Source organism: Scyliorhinus canicula, chromosome 13, assembly GCF_902713615.1.
Source record: "Scyliorhinus canicula chromosome 13, sScyCan1.1, whole genome shotgun sequence".
Lineage (NCBI taxonomy): Eukaryota > Metazoa > Chordata > Chondrichthyes > Carcharhiniformes > Scyliorhinidae > Scyliorhinus > Scyliorhinus canicula.
The window spans coordinates 137,164,764-137,181,756 of record NC_052158.1 but is presented as its reverse complement, the minus strand read 5'-3'; the positions used below and the strand labels follow the sequence as shown (position 1 = coordinate 137,181,756).

Here is a 16,993-nt window from a genome sequence, read left to right as displayed (position 1 = left end):
CCGGTAGGCTAGAAGGTCCAGATTTGTCCCTGTAGATGTTCCCCTCATGTGCAGAGCTTTATTTGTGGAAAGTCAGTCAAATTGGGTCTGGAGCTTTAGCCTGTCTGTATATAATTTGGAGTGTGGGGGCAGTGGAATATTGACAGCCTATTTCTAAAATTGAATCCACCAATTTCAGTTGTTTTGATTTTCTTTGTGTATTAATATATGCATTGTAAGAAATTACATTTCCCCAGAGAACCACCTCATGGGTCTCCCAGGATACTGATGGGGTGTTGGAATCAGATTTGACTGGTTTATTAAAAAAATTCAAATTAAGGGGCAATTTAGCGAGCCCTATCCCCCTACCCGTCACATCTTTGCGTCGTGAGGGTGAGACCTATGCAGACAGGAGGAGAATATGCAATCAACCACATGGGTGTCTAGATTAGGACCGGCCTCGGCGGCTTGAGGCAGCAGTGCTAATTACTGCGCCAGTGTGTCACTCCCAGATTTGACTGTTTTAATAAAAACGTCTATACTGGTATATATAGATTTACAAAATTTCTAGTCAGATAGTGGTGATGTGTTAACTGCCCATGGAGGCCAATCACTAGCTCTGAATGCAAGAGCCAGTTCGAAGGAGTGGGGAGTATGGTCTGGTCTAACTATGGCGGGGAGGAACAACAAGAAAAGTCCCTTGGAACCGGGTGGAGGTAACATCAAGGATCCACCCAACCCATTTGGAGTCATAAAAGGCAGAAAGAGCCTTGGAAATGCCAGAGGGACAAAGGTATTTGGTCTTGAGCAATCAAGCTTTGGATCTATAACACAGTTTAGATGCCCTCCAAAAAGATGATGGTGGTTGTCTAGATTAGGAAAGGAAGATAAAAGTGGTGAGATAAATTTTGTACTGTCCCAGTTAGAGACATACATTCACCAAAACTACAGGGGTTTGAAAACGTCTGCCACGAACATCGTACAACATTCACCAGAGTCTGAGGTTACATTTAAGGGGGAGAACTGTATACGTTTGTCATTTTAAAATTTCCATCCCCTTAACTCTGCCATTAAAGCTGGAATTTTACAAAGAAATGCAACATCAGTTTAAGGCTGTTGAGATAAGAAAACACTTTTGAATGTTTTACTGGGTCATTTAACCCTAACTTTCCATTTGATTAATCTGATCGAGTGCCCCTGACCGCCTGAGCTAGTCATATGTATAGGAGGACTTTCTGATCATTATTGTCACAAGTAGGCTTACATTAACACTGCAATGTTACACTCCGGAGCCTGTTCGGGTACACAAAGGGAGAATTTAGAATGTCCAATTCATCTAACAAGCACGTGTTTTGGGACTTGTGGGAGAAAACTGGAGCACCCGGAGGAAACACACGCAGACACGGGGAGAATGTGCAAACTCCGTAGTGACCCAAGCCAGAAATCGAACCTGGAACCCTGGCGCTGTGAAGCAACAGTGCTAACCACTGTGCTACCATGCCACAGTAAAGGGTCAGTAAATTGAATGGAAAAGAAAGGAAAGCCAAGAGGATCTGCTACATAAAGAAAATGGCCATATACAATAATGATTACTGTCAACTCCATCCCCAGAACAATCATCACACTCCCAAATCACGAGAACAAAAACCCAACAGTGTGATGATAAACTGTTATCAAAATGAAACCTTGAATCAAATCCCAAGCTTGTGTTTATAAACAAGAAAAGCAGCAGGTATTCGGTCTTACGTGACACCCGCTGCCGAACCACCCTTGTTAACGGAATATATTCCTGACATACAAGCTACGTTATATAATAAGTAATTGGAGAGTTGCTTGTTCTTACCACATATTAAGAGCTCTAGTGTAAACATGTCCTTGATTTTGTGCATATTAAATGGTCTATACAGGCATTCAAACACGATATCCAAACGCAAAACCATAAATTTAGTATGGCAGCCAAGGAGTAAGTATGCACCACTGAAGGAAAGGTCTGGCTTGTTTGGTGCGTCAAAGTAGTGATATTTTCCGCTAAATATATTGCGGAAACGGTCAGCGTGATTCAGTCGGAAGCCAATTCCTTTCTTGTACAGCGTGGACTGCGGTTGAATGCTGCATGCCTCCTTACCAGGTCTGTACTCTCGGTAGATGGGAATGGCCCTGATAAGTAACATCGCAGTGTTCCTTTGCACACCGAAAAACAAGCTTCTTATCTTTCTAGCGCTGGAACTGGGCTACAATAAGGTTATGGGGGGCTACCAGGACAAGGTTTCAGCTGAAGGGTACAGTGGGTTCAGTCTAGCTCTGGGTGTTGAGAATACGGCACCACCTTTTTGAATAATTCTGACATAAATTGTGTTGGGGCATGACCTTCAGTCCCCTCTGATATACAAACAATGCTAAGGTTTTGTCATCTTGTCTGATTTTCCAGGTTATTGACTTTGCCCCACAACTGCAACACTCTCCTTGTACACCAGAATCAGTCTGGACCCTTCCTGTTGCTGAAAGGGCCGTCTTGAAGTCAGTATGGGTGCTGGTGAGCAAGTCGACAGCTAAACTAATGGTGTCAAGGGAGGACCAAGTGGACCCAGCAATTCTTTCAATAAACCTTTCAGCTCCAGAGCCAAACTTAAGATTTGTCAAGCTCAGTGACCAGAATTTTGCTGTGTTTCGGTTGTTAGAAGTGTGGGAGTGTTGGTTGCCATCTTAACTTTAGTAGTCTCGGCAGGGGTATCTTTATCATTTAATATTTTCCAACCTGTATGTTTTAAATTCTTGGGCATATTTTTAAAAAACCTTGTTCCTCAAGTTTTTTAATAAATCTTCACGGCAGCAAATAACAATATACTAACACGTTAAGAACTTGTAAAAACGTTTGACGGGAGAAACACCCCATGTGCTGCCCCCACATTGAGCAACCAAAGTCTGCTGGTTCAATTTAATACGTACCATATTGTATGGGTCTTCGTCCATATTCCTGCCCTTCCTAATGGGTTACTTTCATCATCTGTGGACTCTCTTTCTTCATCAGCTTGCACACTGAACTGCCTGACAGCTTGGTATACAGTCATGTTGTAAGGCAGCAAGTGATCTCCTATGTAAAACTGTAATCTGTGCCTCACACTCCCTGAATTCAAGAATTGGGCAGCCTAAGAGAACAAAACAGTGCAAAATGGAAGTAAACCAATTATTTTAAGAATGTTAGTTTAGAAGAAATTCCTCATTGCAACACTGAATTGATAAAATGAGCTGGCTATGAATTAAAACAGTAAATATTAAGGATCAGAAACAGTGAATTTACTTTCATTGAAGATTAAGCTGGGGTGAAATTATGTTTCAGTCTTCAGCTCAGCCAAGGGCCTTAGGTAGAATTTTCAATGATGAATTAACTTAGTCAGAATCTATACCTCATCTTTGAGTAGAGTGCTACAAGCTGTAGACACCACACTTGAGGTCTAACTGCTTGGGACAGATAAAGGAGGCCAGATTAACAGATTATAACAAGGCATGGGTTGTAACTATGGCTGATTGAAGAATTATGTATGGGGTCAAGGCTGCACTTGCCAGATTGCCTGGCGCGCAAGTATTGTGCGCTTATAAGTGGGCTCATTTCCAAAGTAGTCGAAGTACTTAACTCTCACTTGCTCCAGCTACAGAGAGATAGAAGAGTGCCTCCTTTGGTTTCTGTTCTGCGGGACGTCAAAGCTAAATGAATGAAGAAATGTATTTCTGGACAGCCTATCCTTAAGAGCTACATATGAAATTTGTCAATAGCAAAAGTTTGGTGGCATAATAATATAGGCAAGAGTACAAAATCCAATATAGTGCACAGGGCAAAACATTGGCCCATGGATTTCAATTCCGGTATCACAAGGAATTGATTTCAGATAATTCATCAGATAATTCAGAGCAGTTTGTTTTTAAAAAAAGTGAAAATCTAGGAACAGTGGGGAGGGGGGCTCAAAAGAAATGTAATAGTCCATGTATACAGCCCATTAAAAACATTGTAGTCAGATGTTTGACACAGCTACATAAATCCCTGGTAAAAGCATGCCTGCAGTACAGTACAAGTTCTGGACACGACAGCTAGAATTGACAATGGCGTTGGAAGAAGTGCAACGCAGAATCAACAAAAGGTTTATCATAGAATTTACAGTGCAGAAGGAGGCCATTCAGCCCATCGCGTCTGCACCGGCTCTTGGAAAGAGCACCCTACCCAAGGTCAACAACTCCACCCTATCCCCATAACCCAGTAACCCCACCCAACACTAAGGGCAATTTTGGACACTAAGGGCAATTTATCATCTCCAATCCACCTAACCTGCACATCTTTGGACTGTGGGAGGAAACCGGGCACCCGGAGGAAACCCACACACACACGGGGAGGATGTGTAGACTCCACACAGACAGTGACCCAAGCCGGGAATCAAACCTGGGACCCTGGAGCTGTGAAGCGATTGTGCTATCCACAATGCTACCGTGCTGTCCTTGGCCTACAAGGCCAAGGCAAATGGAGGATGTTAAGGTTCAGATTTGCCACAATCAGAATTCCAGACCAGGCTCGAGGGGTTGAATGGCCTACCATGTTCTTAGTTTACTCCTGTAATTTATAAAGCAATTGATATTTAATACACTTTGAAAAGACTAATTTTAGAACAGGTGGAATGTTGACAGGGCAAACCACTTAAAGAATAATGAATTTGAAAGACTTCAATGAAGAATGAAATAAACTTGCAGAATTCATTTAGTTCTACAAAACTAAGCGTGTTGAAGCATATTGCATAAAAGTCCTTCATGGTTTCTAAGCATCTAGCCTATTGTATGAAAATTGCACCATCTTGTGACAAAGAAGCACACTGCAGCATATTTTAAATAATTGTTTCAACATGTTTATCAATGTTCTGGCACCAGGCAAGATAACTGAAAAAAATAAAATCAAACTTAACCAGAGACACAGGGAAGGTAACTGCTGTCACTGATGTTCTCATTTACTCATCCATTATGAGAACCTGAGTTGGTCATTATTTCTCAGATAACACCTGAATTTTACTTGGATCAAAGTAACTGGTGACTAAACACTGAATCCACTCCGGAGACTATTCAATGGTGGGAAAGAGTCATGAACCGAAAAGCAAAAGTTAACAGGGGTAAACTCGCCCAAGTACAGCAATTCACTATTTTAAATTTCCCCCTTTCAAATTGTTCCTCTTAATGGCAGTCAGTTAACATGGGCTGTATTCACATTTAGCATCAGAAATTATGTTTTAAAGTAGTCTTGTGCCAGTTTGACACCATTTTAAAGCTGCCTGACGCACCCTAACCCGCTGACGTGCGGTTTACCTCCTGCAAGTGGAAGCTGCTCTTCCTGGTCACTCATCTCACAACAAGGATTTGGGAGAGGAAAACGAGAGAGGGGGATGGGGAGATGAGGTTGGCAAGAGAAAGGGTCCGCAGAAACAGAGGGTGAAGGGACAGGAGTGGCCATGAGCTTGAGGGACGGGAAGAGAGTCATGGAGCAGGATGTGTAGCGAGGTGGTTAGATGAGCAGGATCAGCAGTGAGCAGGAGGCTTGCAGAAAGTTAGCATATTTCTTTTAATTCAAATATAGAAGTTATTTTCCAATGGAAAATTTACAAATGTAAAGTATTTCAGCTTACAGGGTATCATTTTTGTCTTTGATGAAAGGTCCTACAGAATCTAACTACAGCTTCTTTAAAAATTAGTTTTATTGGGAAAATCTGATTCTGAAGTTGTTTCACGTGAAGTTGTACTTTGGAGGAATGTGACCCCAATGTTACACGACGATTTGCGATCTTACTTTCACAAATCAGGCATGTGTGCAACATTTCCCAAGTAATATAATGGATACACCGAACGGGGGCTGCATTAACACTAGATTTTTTTCCTACACCTTTGCTCATACACTTCCTCATTCCATAATAAAAAGGAAAGCCTCAAGTTCGATTTAAATTGTGAACAAGATTGTACACATCATATTGAACATGAGCTATTATATAATTCAAATCTCAACATTATCTGAGGCACCAGTTTTGTTACTTACAAAGCAAGTTAACAACTGCTCGTAACTTAATCAAATAAGTCAATTAATCAAATAAGAGAAGAATTATCTTTTAGCTTTGCCTTTATGGTTCTCAACCCTGATGACAGCATGAACAAACACTTACTTTCAAACTATGAGCGTAAGAAACAGACTTACCAATGACTCATCAATTTCATCATCTGAGCCATCATCATCACTATCCTCATCTTCCTCACGTATTCTTCCATAGCCTTGAATTACAGAAACTTAATGTCAACATGAGCCCCAGATTTTCAGACCTTAGACAACCACAGGCTAGAGGTTACAAAACTAATTATATCAAAGCAACAAATATTAAGGTTGACCATGAATTGCAGTGCAATGGCCCAACTGCAAACTGGTGGGATGTAGGCTTATATCCAAGTTCTCAATTTAAAGTTCCTACGCTTGGCTGTTCAATTGTATGGAAGTATCAAGTTCAACCCACAGACAAGGAAACAACACTGCTCATCAACCTCAAAAGCAGCTGACTGCAGAACTAATATATGAGCAGCTATCCACCAACCTTTTGGACAGGGGTGATGCACGGAAACAAAACATCTGAAGGGGAAAAAACATTTCAAAAGAAAAGAAGTGTTTCACCAAGAAAGAGGCAACTCTGTTCATCATGAGTGAATTTTTGGAAAGGACTTAACACAGGAGTCACAATAAATTAATCTGAACATTTGACTTCAGTCAAAGTTGAAGCAAATGGCACCAAATCGTCTATGGTGTCTTAGAAAAGCTCCTTGGCAATCACTGCTGGCGGGGGATTGGAAATTACAAAACAGACAGGACAGAATGCCAAACCTCAGAACTGCTTATTTCATAGTCAAAGTAATGCTTAATATATGTATATAAAATATTTATACATACAAGTTACAACATGCACTGACATGTGACCAAACCAGGCAGAGGAGGCCTGACTTGCTCCAAAACTGTGTGTGTTTGGGATTCCACCAGCAAAGTGGTCACACCAATAATGTAGTGCTTTGGTATCATTCTAGGAAAACTCTCGACTCTCCATAGTTTGCTGTTATTCAGCCTCCACATGAGCAAATGGCCTCAATCATGTCTGTTTATCTACCAATCCAATCTATTCTTGGATGTTGACACTTTTGGTCTCAATAACTAATGGAATTTCACAGCCTAAAAACAGTGGGAAAAACAGGTTTAATTTGCTCACTGTTCCAAATTTCTTAAGGAATCTTGTATCTGCAGCCATTCATTCCAGACCCTTCAATTATTGCAACCATGTGCGCTTCTATCCACAGGTGCACGTGTAATCACCCAGTAGATCGGAAACAACTATATTTCCTCACACCAGGCTGCAGCCGAATGGATTTGTATTTTGGCATCTCTAATCCCTCAATAGTCTTCCTATAACTTGGAATCCCATACACAGTGATTGTGGGGTTTTATTTAGGTTTTATCAGCTTGGCTTTTCGCTTCTGTACTTAGTGGTAAAATCTAGAAGCCATTAACCTTTCTTGTTATGACCTAAAGCCAAGATGCCATCTTGCATGCCTTGTGAACCTGTACCATCAAAATCCTCCTTTTGCACAGCACAGCCTACTTTCATTCAGATTATTACTACTATTCTTTTAACCAAAATGCATCAACTCACAATTAATAACACGGAAATACATCTGGCATTTTAGTCCATTTTCCTATCTTATCAATATCCTTTTGCAGCTTCCTTTGGCTTGTTAAAGGATTTATAGATATTATTTTAATATCAAACATTTGATACTACCCGCTTGAGACTTGTATCTAAATATTCGGCGAAGTGGCCCAACCTGAAAGGTTGCCCTTTATATTTTTTCTTCTAATTTTTATAAGCGAGTTCAGTATTCACCCTCTCCTGCAATTCCATACTCCTTAACCTGAGTAGTCGAATTTTTATGAAACACTTCGCAAAGTCCACGCAATTGCATCCACCACACTTTCCCCATCCGCCAGAGGTTTGTCAAACAGAATTGTCCCATTTTAAATTCTTTCTGGCTACTTCTAAGTATTATCTGTATCAATGTAAATTGCAATTTAATGGTTAAATTGAGGGGACTTAAACAAAACACTAGTACAGCTCCATAATTGATCGTAATTAATCAGATTTTCTCCATCTCTTTAAAACAAAACAGGCATGACTTTGGTCTCTCCTCAGTCCTCTGGCACACATCCAGACACAAGTGCTAATGTATAATTTCAAAGATGCTGGCAATTTCCCCCCTCATCTCCTACCAGATCTAGGATGTATCCAGTCAGGCATTGCTCTCATTTAGAAACACCAACTTCCCCCACCATTTCTTTTTATCCATCATAACATTGCTGATCTTGCTTGTAGCCAGGATTCACTTGTTTAATATTCTTCTTCTCTTTAGTAAAGACTTGTGGTACCTTATAACACCAAATTTGGAGTGCAGAGTCATCGGCCAGGACATGGTCTACAGTTTGGTAGCTGCGTGTTTGAAATTCCATTTACAGATCTCAATATCAGCTAGTGCGACGTTGAAAAAAGAATCCAGCTGCTACTGGGAATACAGGGTCAAACTAGCTCAATTTACCCAATTACTATTGTCTAGTTACAAAGAAGCATTAATAGTGACCAAAGAGCAATTTGGGGGCTTGTCCTTCACCCGTGATAGGGTTTTATGCCCTGTACTTAGATTTTTAACAAGCCAAAAGAATCAACAAGAACAAACCACTAAGAATTCAAAATACTTCTAAATTGTGGATTCATGACCTTCATGCCTTTATGACTGAGGCATTACAGCTTAAAGTAGCCAGTTCAACATCTTCTCAATTCTGATGTAGCTTTCATCGATAGTTGGCATTTGAAATCACAACATAATATTAAGACATCAAAAACTCATACATTAGCCAGGCTATACTGTGTATAAAAAGTTAGTTTTTGCAGCTAAAAATGTGATTGTTACTAAAATTAATTAATTAATTAATTGTGAATATTCAGTGGCGCTTTTTTTTGCCAAACGTCATCTAACCTCAAAATGGGTTTTTACCCCACCACATTAAATTATCAATATTGAACAAAATTGCCTGCAGCACAAGACAAAGGATAAGAAAATAAAATTTTACTGCTTAACACAGAAATAAAGCAGCCACCACCTCTGACGACAAGATAGCGCTCAATAGCCTGTACTAAAGCCAATGGATCGATCTTCACAGGACCACCCTTCCATTGCTTGACATTGGTACTGTCTGGATGTCTCTGCAGCTGGCATTTTAACTGGTGTGTGTTGAAGAATTTCAGGGCCTGCGATCCTCTGTTGAATGAAGGAAAGTTATGTTATAAAGAGAAACGTAAGAAAAAAAGGTTTCTCATAGGTATTCATTATACAGAAATTTTCAAATCAATCAGCATTGTACAAACAATGGAGAGGCAATCAAAACCATCTTTCAATTATGAAAAACAATTGGCCTCTGTACATAAACCTAGCAGAACACTTTCAAAATGTAATATTTTGTTCAACCCTATTACAGAGTCCAATAGATTATCCCACAAATTGGTATCCAGTTGGAACCTTCCCAAAGGGCTAATTTTTACATGGGCAAAAAACAAAGTCAGCTGGGCGAGCAGTTAAAATGGTTACAGCAATTTGGCCACTCCAATCCCACTGCCTTTCCACATGTTACAATTTTAATTTGCTCAATTGAGCAGATGCAAAGGGACTCATGCCATTAATTAAGGACTTGCTGCAATTTAATTCCAAGGTTTGCATACAGAGGTTGAAGCCACCTCACAAGGCTAACCTCGTACCAGGGCAGGTAGGCTGAAAGGAAGTTAGTTCCCTGTGGACCAAGAGTACTGGGAGTGCTCATGATTCCACAAGGAAACTTCCCTTCCCAAACATTATGCCCAAAATTTGAAGATTAACTACCCCCCCCCTTCTTTAAATTGCAATATTGTCATACAGTAAAGTAAAATTAATGCATAAATTAATACCTGCTGCCGGTTCCATTTCCACTCGGAAAATCATGCACCTTCACTGGAAATTGCTCCATCTGGCTCAGACAGTTGTTCATTTTGTGCACCAGTGCAAGCAAAGGCCCATTGCCTAGAGGTTCTAGTCGACCAAGTGGTTCCTCTCCTAGGGGCTGCTAGGTTAGATTTTAAGTACATGAAAATCCATGACAATTCTCAATTTTTAAAAATCTCTCTCAAACCTTCCTATCTAATGGTATGTCCAATATTCCTTGTTCAGTTACCCACTGTAATTTTTAATTGCCCAGATGTTTAAAAATAAGTTACATGGGGGAGCTAAAATAAGACATGGTAAACCAATGGCATGACCAACATGCAAAATTTGTGAGGCAGAATATTTTGAATGAGGCAGTTGAAAAATACAATTAATAGTTGTCTAGTTAAGGACCGGAATCTTTCACCTTAATAGAACAAGTTATAACACGTTCTATAAATGTGCTAAATTGTAAATAAGCTTAACAGTATTTATTAGATTCAGTTGCGCATCTTGGTCTATAAACATTAATTATCCTCAGTTACCTAGAACATAGAACAGTACAGCACAGAACAGGCCCTTCGGCCCTTGATGTTGTGCCGAGCAATGATCACCCTACTCAAACCCACGTATCCACCCTATACCCGTAACCCAACAACCCCCCCTTAACCTTACTTTTTAGGACACTACGGGCAATTTAGCATGGCCAATCCACCTAACCTGCACATCTTTGGACTGTGGGAGGAAACCGGAGCACCCGGAGGAAACCCACGCACACAGGGGGAGGACGTGCAGACTCCGCACAGACAGTGACCCAGCCGGGAATCGAACCTGGGACCCTGGAGCTGTGAAACATTTATGCTAACCACCATGCTACCGTGCTTACCTGTGGAGGCAAAAAAGTTTTGGCGCGCAAACCAAATATACCATGGCAATGTACCTACATAACTAAAAAGATAGAGTATGCAAATACAGCAATTTTTAAAAGTTTGTCACAAGTCTTTTAGCCAAAAGAATTCTGCCTTCAGTCAAAGCTGATCATTTAACAGAAATCAAATACTCCGGATGAGCAAATCCCATCGGCAGCCAAAGCTAACAAAAAAAAAACATTCTCCCTGAGCAGTGATTACACCCAGAAACCAATAAAGGTAGAGTTACAGTTGAATCAGCACAAGGAAGGTTTACCAAGTGCCATGATATTAAGAAATTTACTTTCCTTCGGAGCACTTGCACCGTGATTTGGTCCTGGAGCTGAGTCTGCATTAGAGCTTTGGTGGGATTTGTTTTTGATGCCTTACTTCCCTCACCTCTAGCTGTACGCTGCTGGTATGTGCCCCCATCAGTAGGAAGGAGTTTGAAGAGGCAGGATTCTATGTTTTAAAAGCTGACACTCAGCAAATTTCCCTCAACAACAAATGACCAGACTTACCTTGCATTTTAAATAACTTTTATAGGCGAGGGGGAAGAAATAGAAGGAAACAAGCTATGGATTAAGTCTTCAAAAGACAGGCAGTTCCATAGAATCTATATCCATAGAACCCCTACAATGCAGGAGACCACTCGGCCCATCGAGTTAGTACCTCCAAAAGACACCTTAACTCAGCCCCATTCCCCCGACCTATTCCTATAATAATAGTAATAATAATAGCAATAATCTTTATTGCCACAAGTAGGCTTACATTGCAATGAAGTTACTGGGAAAAGCGCTCAGTCGCCACATTCCGGCACCTGTTAGGGTACACGGAGGGAGAATTCAGAATGTCCAAATTTCCTAACAGCACGTCTATCAAGACTTGTGGGAGGAAACCGGAGCACCCGGAAGAATCCATGCAGACACGGGGAGAACGTGCAGACTCCGCACAGAGTGAACTAGCTGGGAATCGAACCCGAGACCCTGGTGCTGTGAAGCCAGAGTGCTAACCACTGTGCAACCGTGCTGCCTCCACGGCATTGATCATGGCCAATCCACCTAACCCAAATACAGATATGGTTTGTTCAACTGTACACTTATTTACATGGATCCATGTGTCAGTAACTGATATTTAAATTATTATAGCTCAACTTTAAAGGGGCAGATCAATCTTGCAATGTGCAAAAACAACAAACCGATGAAGTATCAATTCATTGTACAGATTAAGTAGATCCTGTTTGCATTCTCCTTCACTAACCCCATGGGTGATGCTGGTGAGGCCATTTTTACTGTCTATCCTTGGTTGCCCTGAAATGGTGATGGAGCACCCTGAAGCGTTGCAGCTTTTTATGGTACCGTGCCCCCATCACTTCAGATTTGAGACATCACTTTGGATGTGATAAAATGCTCGTTTGTAATGAAAACACTGAAGCACTAGTTGGTGCTATTTTCACTAAGATTTTCCCCAAGAACGTTGGAATTTATTTGCAACTACTGACTGCTTAAATACATTCCTCTTGATTCAGTAAAATAATATATTATGGCAAACTAATGAATGAAGGGAAATGCTGTCTAGCATACCATAATTTTAAGATGAGAGTTAAGCCAAACAGCTGTTGTGCACCACTTGCAATATTGCAAATAATTAATAGGAATAAACTAGCAAATAAATCAGAAGTTACTACTCACTGGACAACCATAGAAAACATGAAGAAACCTCCTCAACCTGACATGTCGATTCACAAGGTCTTTATCACTTCTTGAAGTCAAATAGAGCAGCAACTGTTTTACAAAGCCACTGTGCTGGATTTCGAAGGAGGACACATCAGACTCGGAGACTATTGAGCGGATATCTAAAAGGCACTCAATCCCACCATCCACCTTCGGAAAAAACATATGTGTTTGCATACAAAGTTGCAACACTCGAAACAATGCTGCTTAAATAATGCCATGCAATTAAAATTACTGTACACATTTTATAGAATTATTTGCACATAATTGGTATGCAACTTGAAATGGCTGGCTGTTTTCCATTCAAGTGCTTAAAGTAACTTTTTAGCTTTCCATTTTATATTCTTAGAGGTCTGCTATTCTGAGGCTCTGCTTACACCAAAACTAAAGTGAGCCTTATGCAACTCTTCCATTTTAAAAGACAATCAGTGCTTCAAATTTGGCTTGAAAGCTGACTAATGGCACTAAACTGTATAATATGCACTGTATGTCATTGGAGCATTAAAAGTCAAGGAGTTGTTCAAGAGAGGTAGCTAATAGGGTAGGCCATATTACAGTTCAAGAGCAAGACATCAAGGGTGGTAATCTCAGGATTACTCCCAGTGTGTCATGTTGTATTACATGGAGAGGAGAAATATAAAGACGACAGCGCATAGCTGAACATTACTAAATGAAGATGCTCAAAATTTTGGGTATTAGGTGAATTGCAATAAAGATGGAAGGTATATAGATGTGACCACCTTCACTTGAACCAAAATTACAAAGTCCAGGACAGATTATCAGAATTCTTTCAGCACACGTCCTTCAGCACTTTGCACCTGCATCAGTTTGATTAAACATCTTCGCACTTAGTCCCATTCCCATGATTAGTTTATATTTTCCTTACTCCAGATAGTCACGCACTGGTGTTGCAGATCACTCACACAGAATTGCTGTAGCAACATACATGCTGCAGTCTGGATAGTGATTCAAACACATGGCTGATCTGGAATTTCTCCCACTTCTACTATTGGCATGCAATGGATTTGTCGATTGAGAAACCAACCTGTTTGGCGGTGTTATGAATGCAATCTCCTTGGCAATCAAGTCCTGGGATGGGACCCAAAAACAGACCTTCTGACAAGAGGCAGGAATGCTACCCACTGCGTCATAAGACCGTTTACCATTTAAATATTATTATGGACTCCGTTTCCCACACTTAGAAGGACAAGGCCAATTTAGAAAATATGTCTGAAGTTTACCTTTCTTAAAAAGAGATGCAAAGATGTAAACACCCCAACATTTAAGGGGGCAAGGTAAAATAATTGGGATGGAACAGAGAGGGGACTTGCAATTGAGTCGACTGCTCACTTGTAAGATAAAATACCTGGTTGGTCTGAAATGATTGCATGTTTGGCGAATTCAAGGTTAATTCTATGCAAGTAAAATACAATTGCTTTAGCTCATACATATTGGTTTGCTAATGTAGAGCTGAGGGATTGCTGTAGTGTCAGAGGTGTTGCCTTCAGGATGAGACGTTAAATTGATGCCCCAGCAGTTTTCTCAGGCAACGCAAAAGATGCCATGGCACTATTTCGAGAGTAGAGTTGTTCCAATACCCTCAACAGATTGTAACCCTCAAATAATAACATTAAAATGGATGACAGAATTTAGTTCATTGCTATTGTATTGACGGTCCCTTGTTATAACAGTTGATTTAAAAAGTAATTACTGCCTGGAAGGGGTTGGGATATCTGGAGGTGACAGATAATTAACACAATTTCTTTCACCAAGTTAAAGGTGACTGGTTTTCTACAGCAATTTATCTACATGGGAATTTCCCAACTCTTTTAGGCGAATGATTAGTTATATTAATAAATTATATTGATGCAGAAAAATTGAGTGCACATTACTCCTAATTCAAGAGAACATGGTGCTGAACAAGTGTCTGAATGTCTGATCACCTTCCATTAAGGCATGAAGTATGCTGGGAGGCAGCTGGGCACAGGAGGGTGGCACGGTAGTGTAGTACAGTGATTAGCACTGTTGCTTCACAGCTCCAGGGTCCCAGGTTCGATTCCTGGCCTGGGCTACTGTCTGTGCAGAGTTTGCACATTCTCCCCGTGTCTGCGTGGGTTTCGCCCCCACAACCCAAAGATGTGCAGGGTATGTGGATTGGCCAGTCTAAATTGCCCCTCAATTGGGAAAAATGAATTGGGTACTCAAAATAAATTTATTTATCTTAAAAGTGTCTGCGTGGGTTCCCTCCGGGTGCTCTGGTTTCCCCTCCATAGTCCAAAGATCTGCAGGCTAGGCGATTGGCCATGCTAAATTGCCTTGCTGTCCAAAAAAGGTAGGTGGGGTTACTGGGTTACGGGGATAGGGTGGAGGTGTGGGCTTAAGTGGGGTGCTCTTTCCAAGGGCCAGTGCCGACTCGATGGGCCAAATGGCCTCCTTCTGCACTGCAAATTTTATGACTCTTATGATCAACTGGATTGGATGATTTGTTATGTAAACATTATATGTGTAAATATAATTAGGTTACAGATCAGCCATGATCTCATTGAAAGGTGGGACAGGCTAGAGGGGCTGAGTTGCCTATTCCAGTTCCTATTATAACCCGTGGTACTCAATACAGGAATCCAAGAATTATACTGTAGGACAGTCACTAAAACTATTTCAAGTTGCACCAATGATCCAAAATAACCATTTACATTGCTTTTCAAAGGCTTCAGACCAGACCTGCAAACTGAGTTGTTCCGTGGCAGAGCAAAGTCTCTGAAGTACATTCAGTGCTGGATTGCTTGTATCCACATTCTCGGAGGTGAAGTAACGATCAACAAATTTATGGGCTTGCTCCTTTATCCACACTTTTATCTTCTCTCTGCAAGAAAAGTTTTTTCACAATCTAGTGTCAACAGACCAAAATGTCCTAATGCACTATAGTAGTACGCTCCATGTTAGTGCATGTAAATGACATTTTTCAGCATTTTTATGTACAAATCCGTGATATTTCTACATTGCTACAGGTAAATCTTTTGCAGCTTTTACATTTTGATCCATGCCCTTCCTTTTATTTCCCGGACAATGTACTCGAGATGCAACTGCAAAGAGAGCACTGAAAGAACAACAGTCTCACACTCCTTTCGGTCAGAGAAATGAAAAACTGGCCATCTGTATATATCCAAGTGACTACAAAAACTAGCTGGTTCAGAATAACCAGCTAGTTTCAGCACGCTAAGAGTTCAAGGTTTTATAAGACAGTTATATTTTAAATTTAGTTCAAGATAAAACGGAGTAGTGAAGAGAGCCATGTAACCTCCTACTTGTTCGGCCCAGGGATAAGTGCATAAACTAGTTGCCATGGGAACCAGGACAAGTTTTATTGAAATTAAAGTGAGAGCTTTGACATCTGGACACAGGAAGGAGCGGTTGGCCTTGCTATGGGGAAGCATTCAGACGTGGACAGCAAATGTCAGAGAGCCTGGATAGAGGCAGAATCTGAGAAAGGCAGTGAACCAGCAGCTGCTGTCAATGTTCTCTGCTAGCCACCAGGCAGGATTCAGACAGGAGTTAATTCGTTGTTTGAAGAAATGGGACCCAAGGACACTGGAAGATTTGCCCCAACATGACGGGAAGAGTTGTTGATGGGACGGACCTGTCTGCTGTAAGTTAGTTTGGGGATTCCATAAGACTGAAGGAAAGGACTTTTGACACACTCTGGACATTGAGTCAAAGAAATGGGCAGAAACCAGCCTGACAAAAGCTGAAGCTTACAATTCTGTAGAGTGTGCTGTGTAGCGTTTAAATGAGGCATGGGATTTTCAGCCCTGTTAAATTAAGGGAGGATATCTTTTCTATAGTGTAATGGGCCAGGGTTTAGAGAACCCCAAAGTGTATCATGGAGTTCATCTGACCCACAACTTTGAATAGATTGTAGTTATGGGGAGCACACAGGCCAACCATACAGGTGTAGTGCAACAGAGAGTTAAAGTACTTTTAAATTAAAACAATGTTTATTTATGAAACCAGTTAACACTTTATAAACCCACAGTAAGCACCTTAACAACTATCAACACCACTAAATCCCTCAGAATACAGTACTCTATTAAGTAACGCTTAATCTTTCCTTGCAATATCCGTAAGACAAAAAAAACCTTTTTACAGAAAGACAGCAGGTTTAACTTCTCTACAGAAACAAGTATAATTTTTAAATCACCAAAGGATCTGGAGACAGTTTTTAAGATTGCGGAGATCCTAATGCGCCTTCTTGCTGTGACTGCAACTATCCACCTCTCAAAACAAAACTAAAACACACCCTGTAGCAGCCAGCCCAAAGCG

The 16,993-nt window shown here is 40.7% G+C and overlaps 1 protein-coding gene across 1 annotated transcript in view; it reads right to left on the bottom strand.

The window, feature by feature from the left end:
* trip12 (thyroid hormone receptor interactor 12) overlaps positions 1–16,993 on the bottom strand; it is a 196,322-nt gene that overhangs the window by 40,445 nt on the left and 138,884 nt on the right. Inside the window, 6 exon segments of the mRNA XM_038817547.1 lie at positions 2,926–3,125; positions 6,194–6,267; positions 9,182–9,339; positions 10,020–10,174; positions 12,632–12,823; positions 15,395–15,536. Of these exon segments, the coding sequence (XP_038673475.1) occupies positions 2,926–3,125; positions 6,194–6,267; positions 9,182–9,339; positions 10,020–10,174; positions 12,632–12,823; positions 15,395–15,536 (921 nt within the window).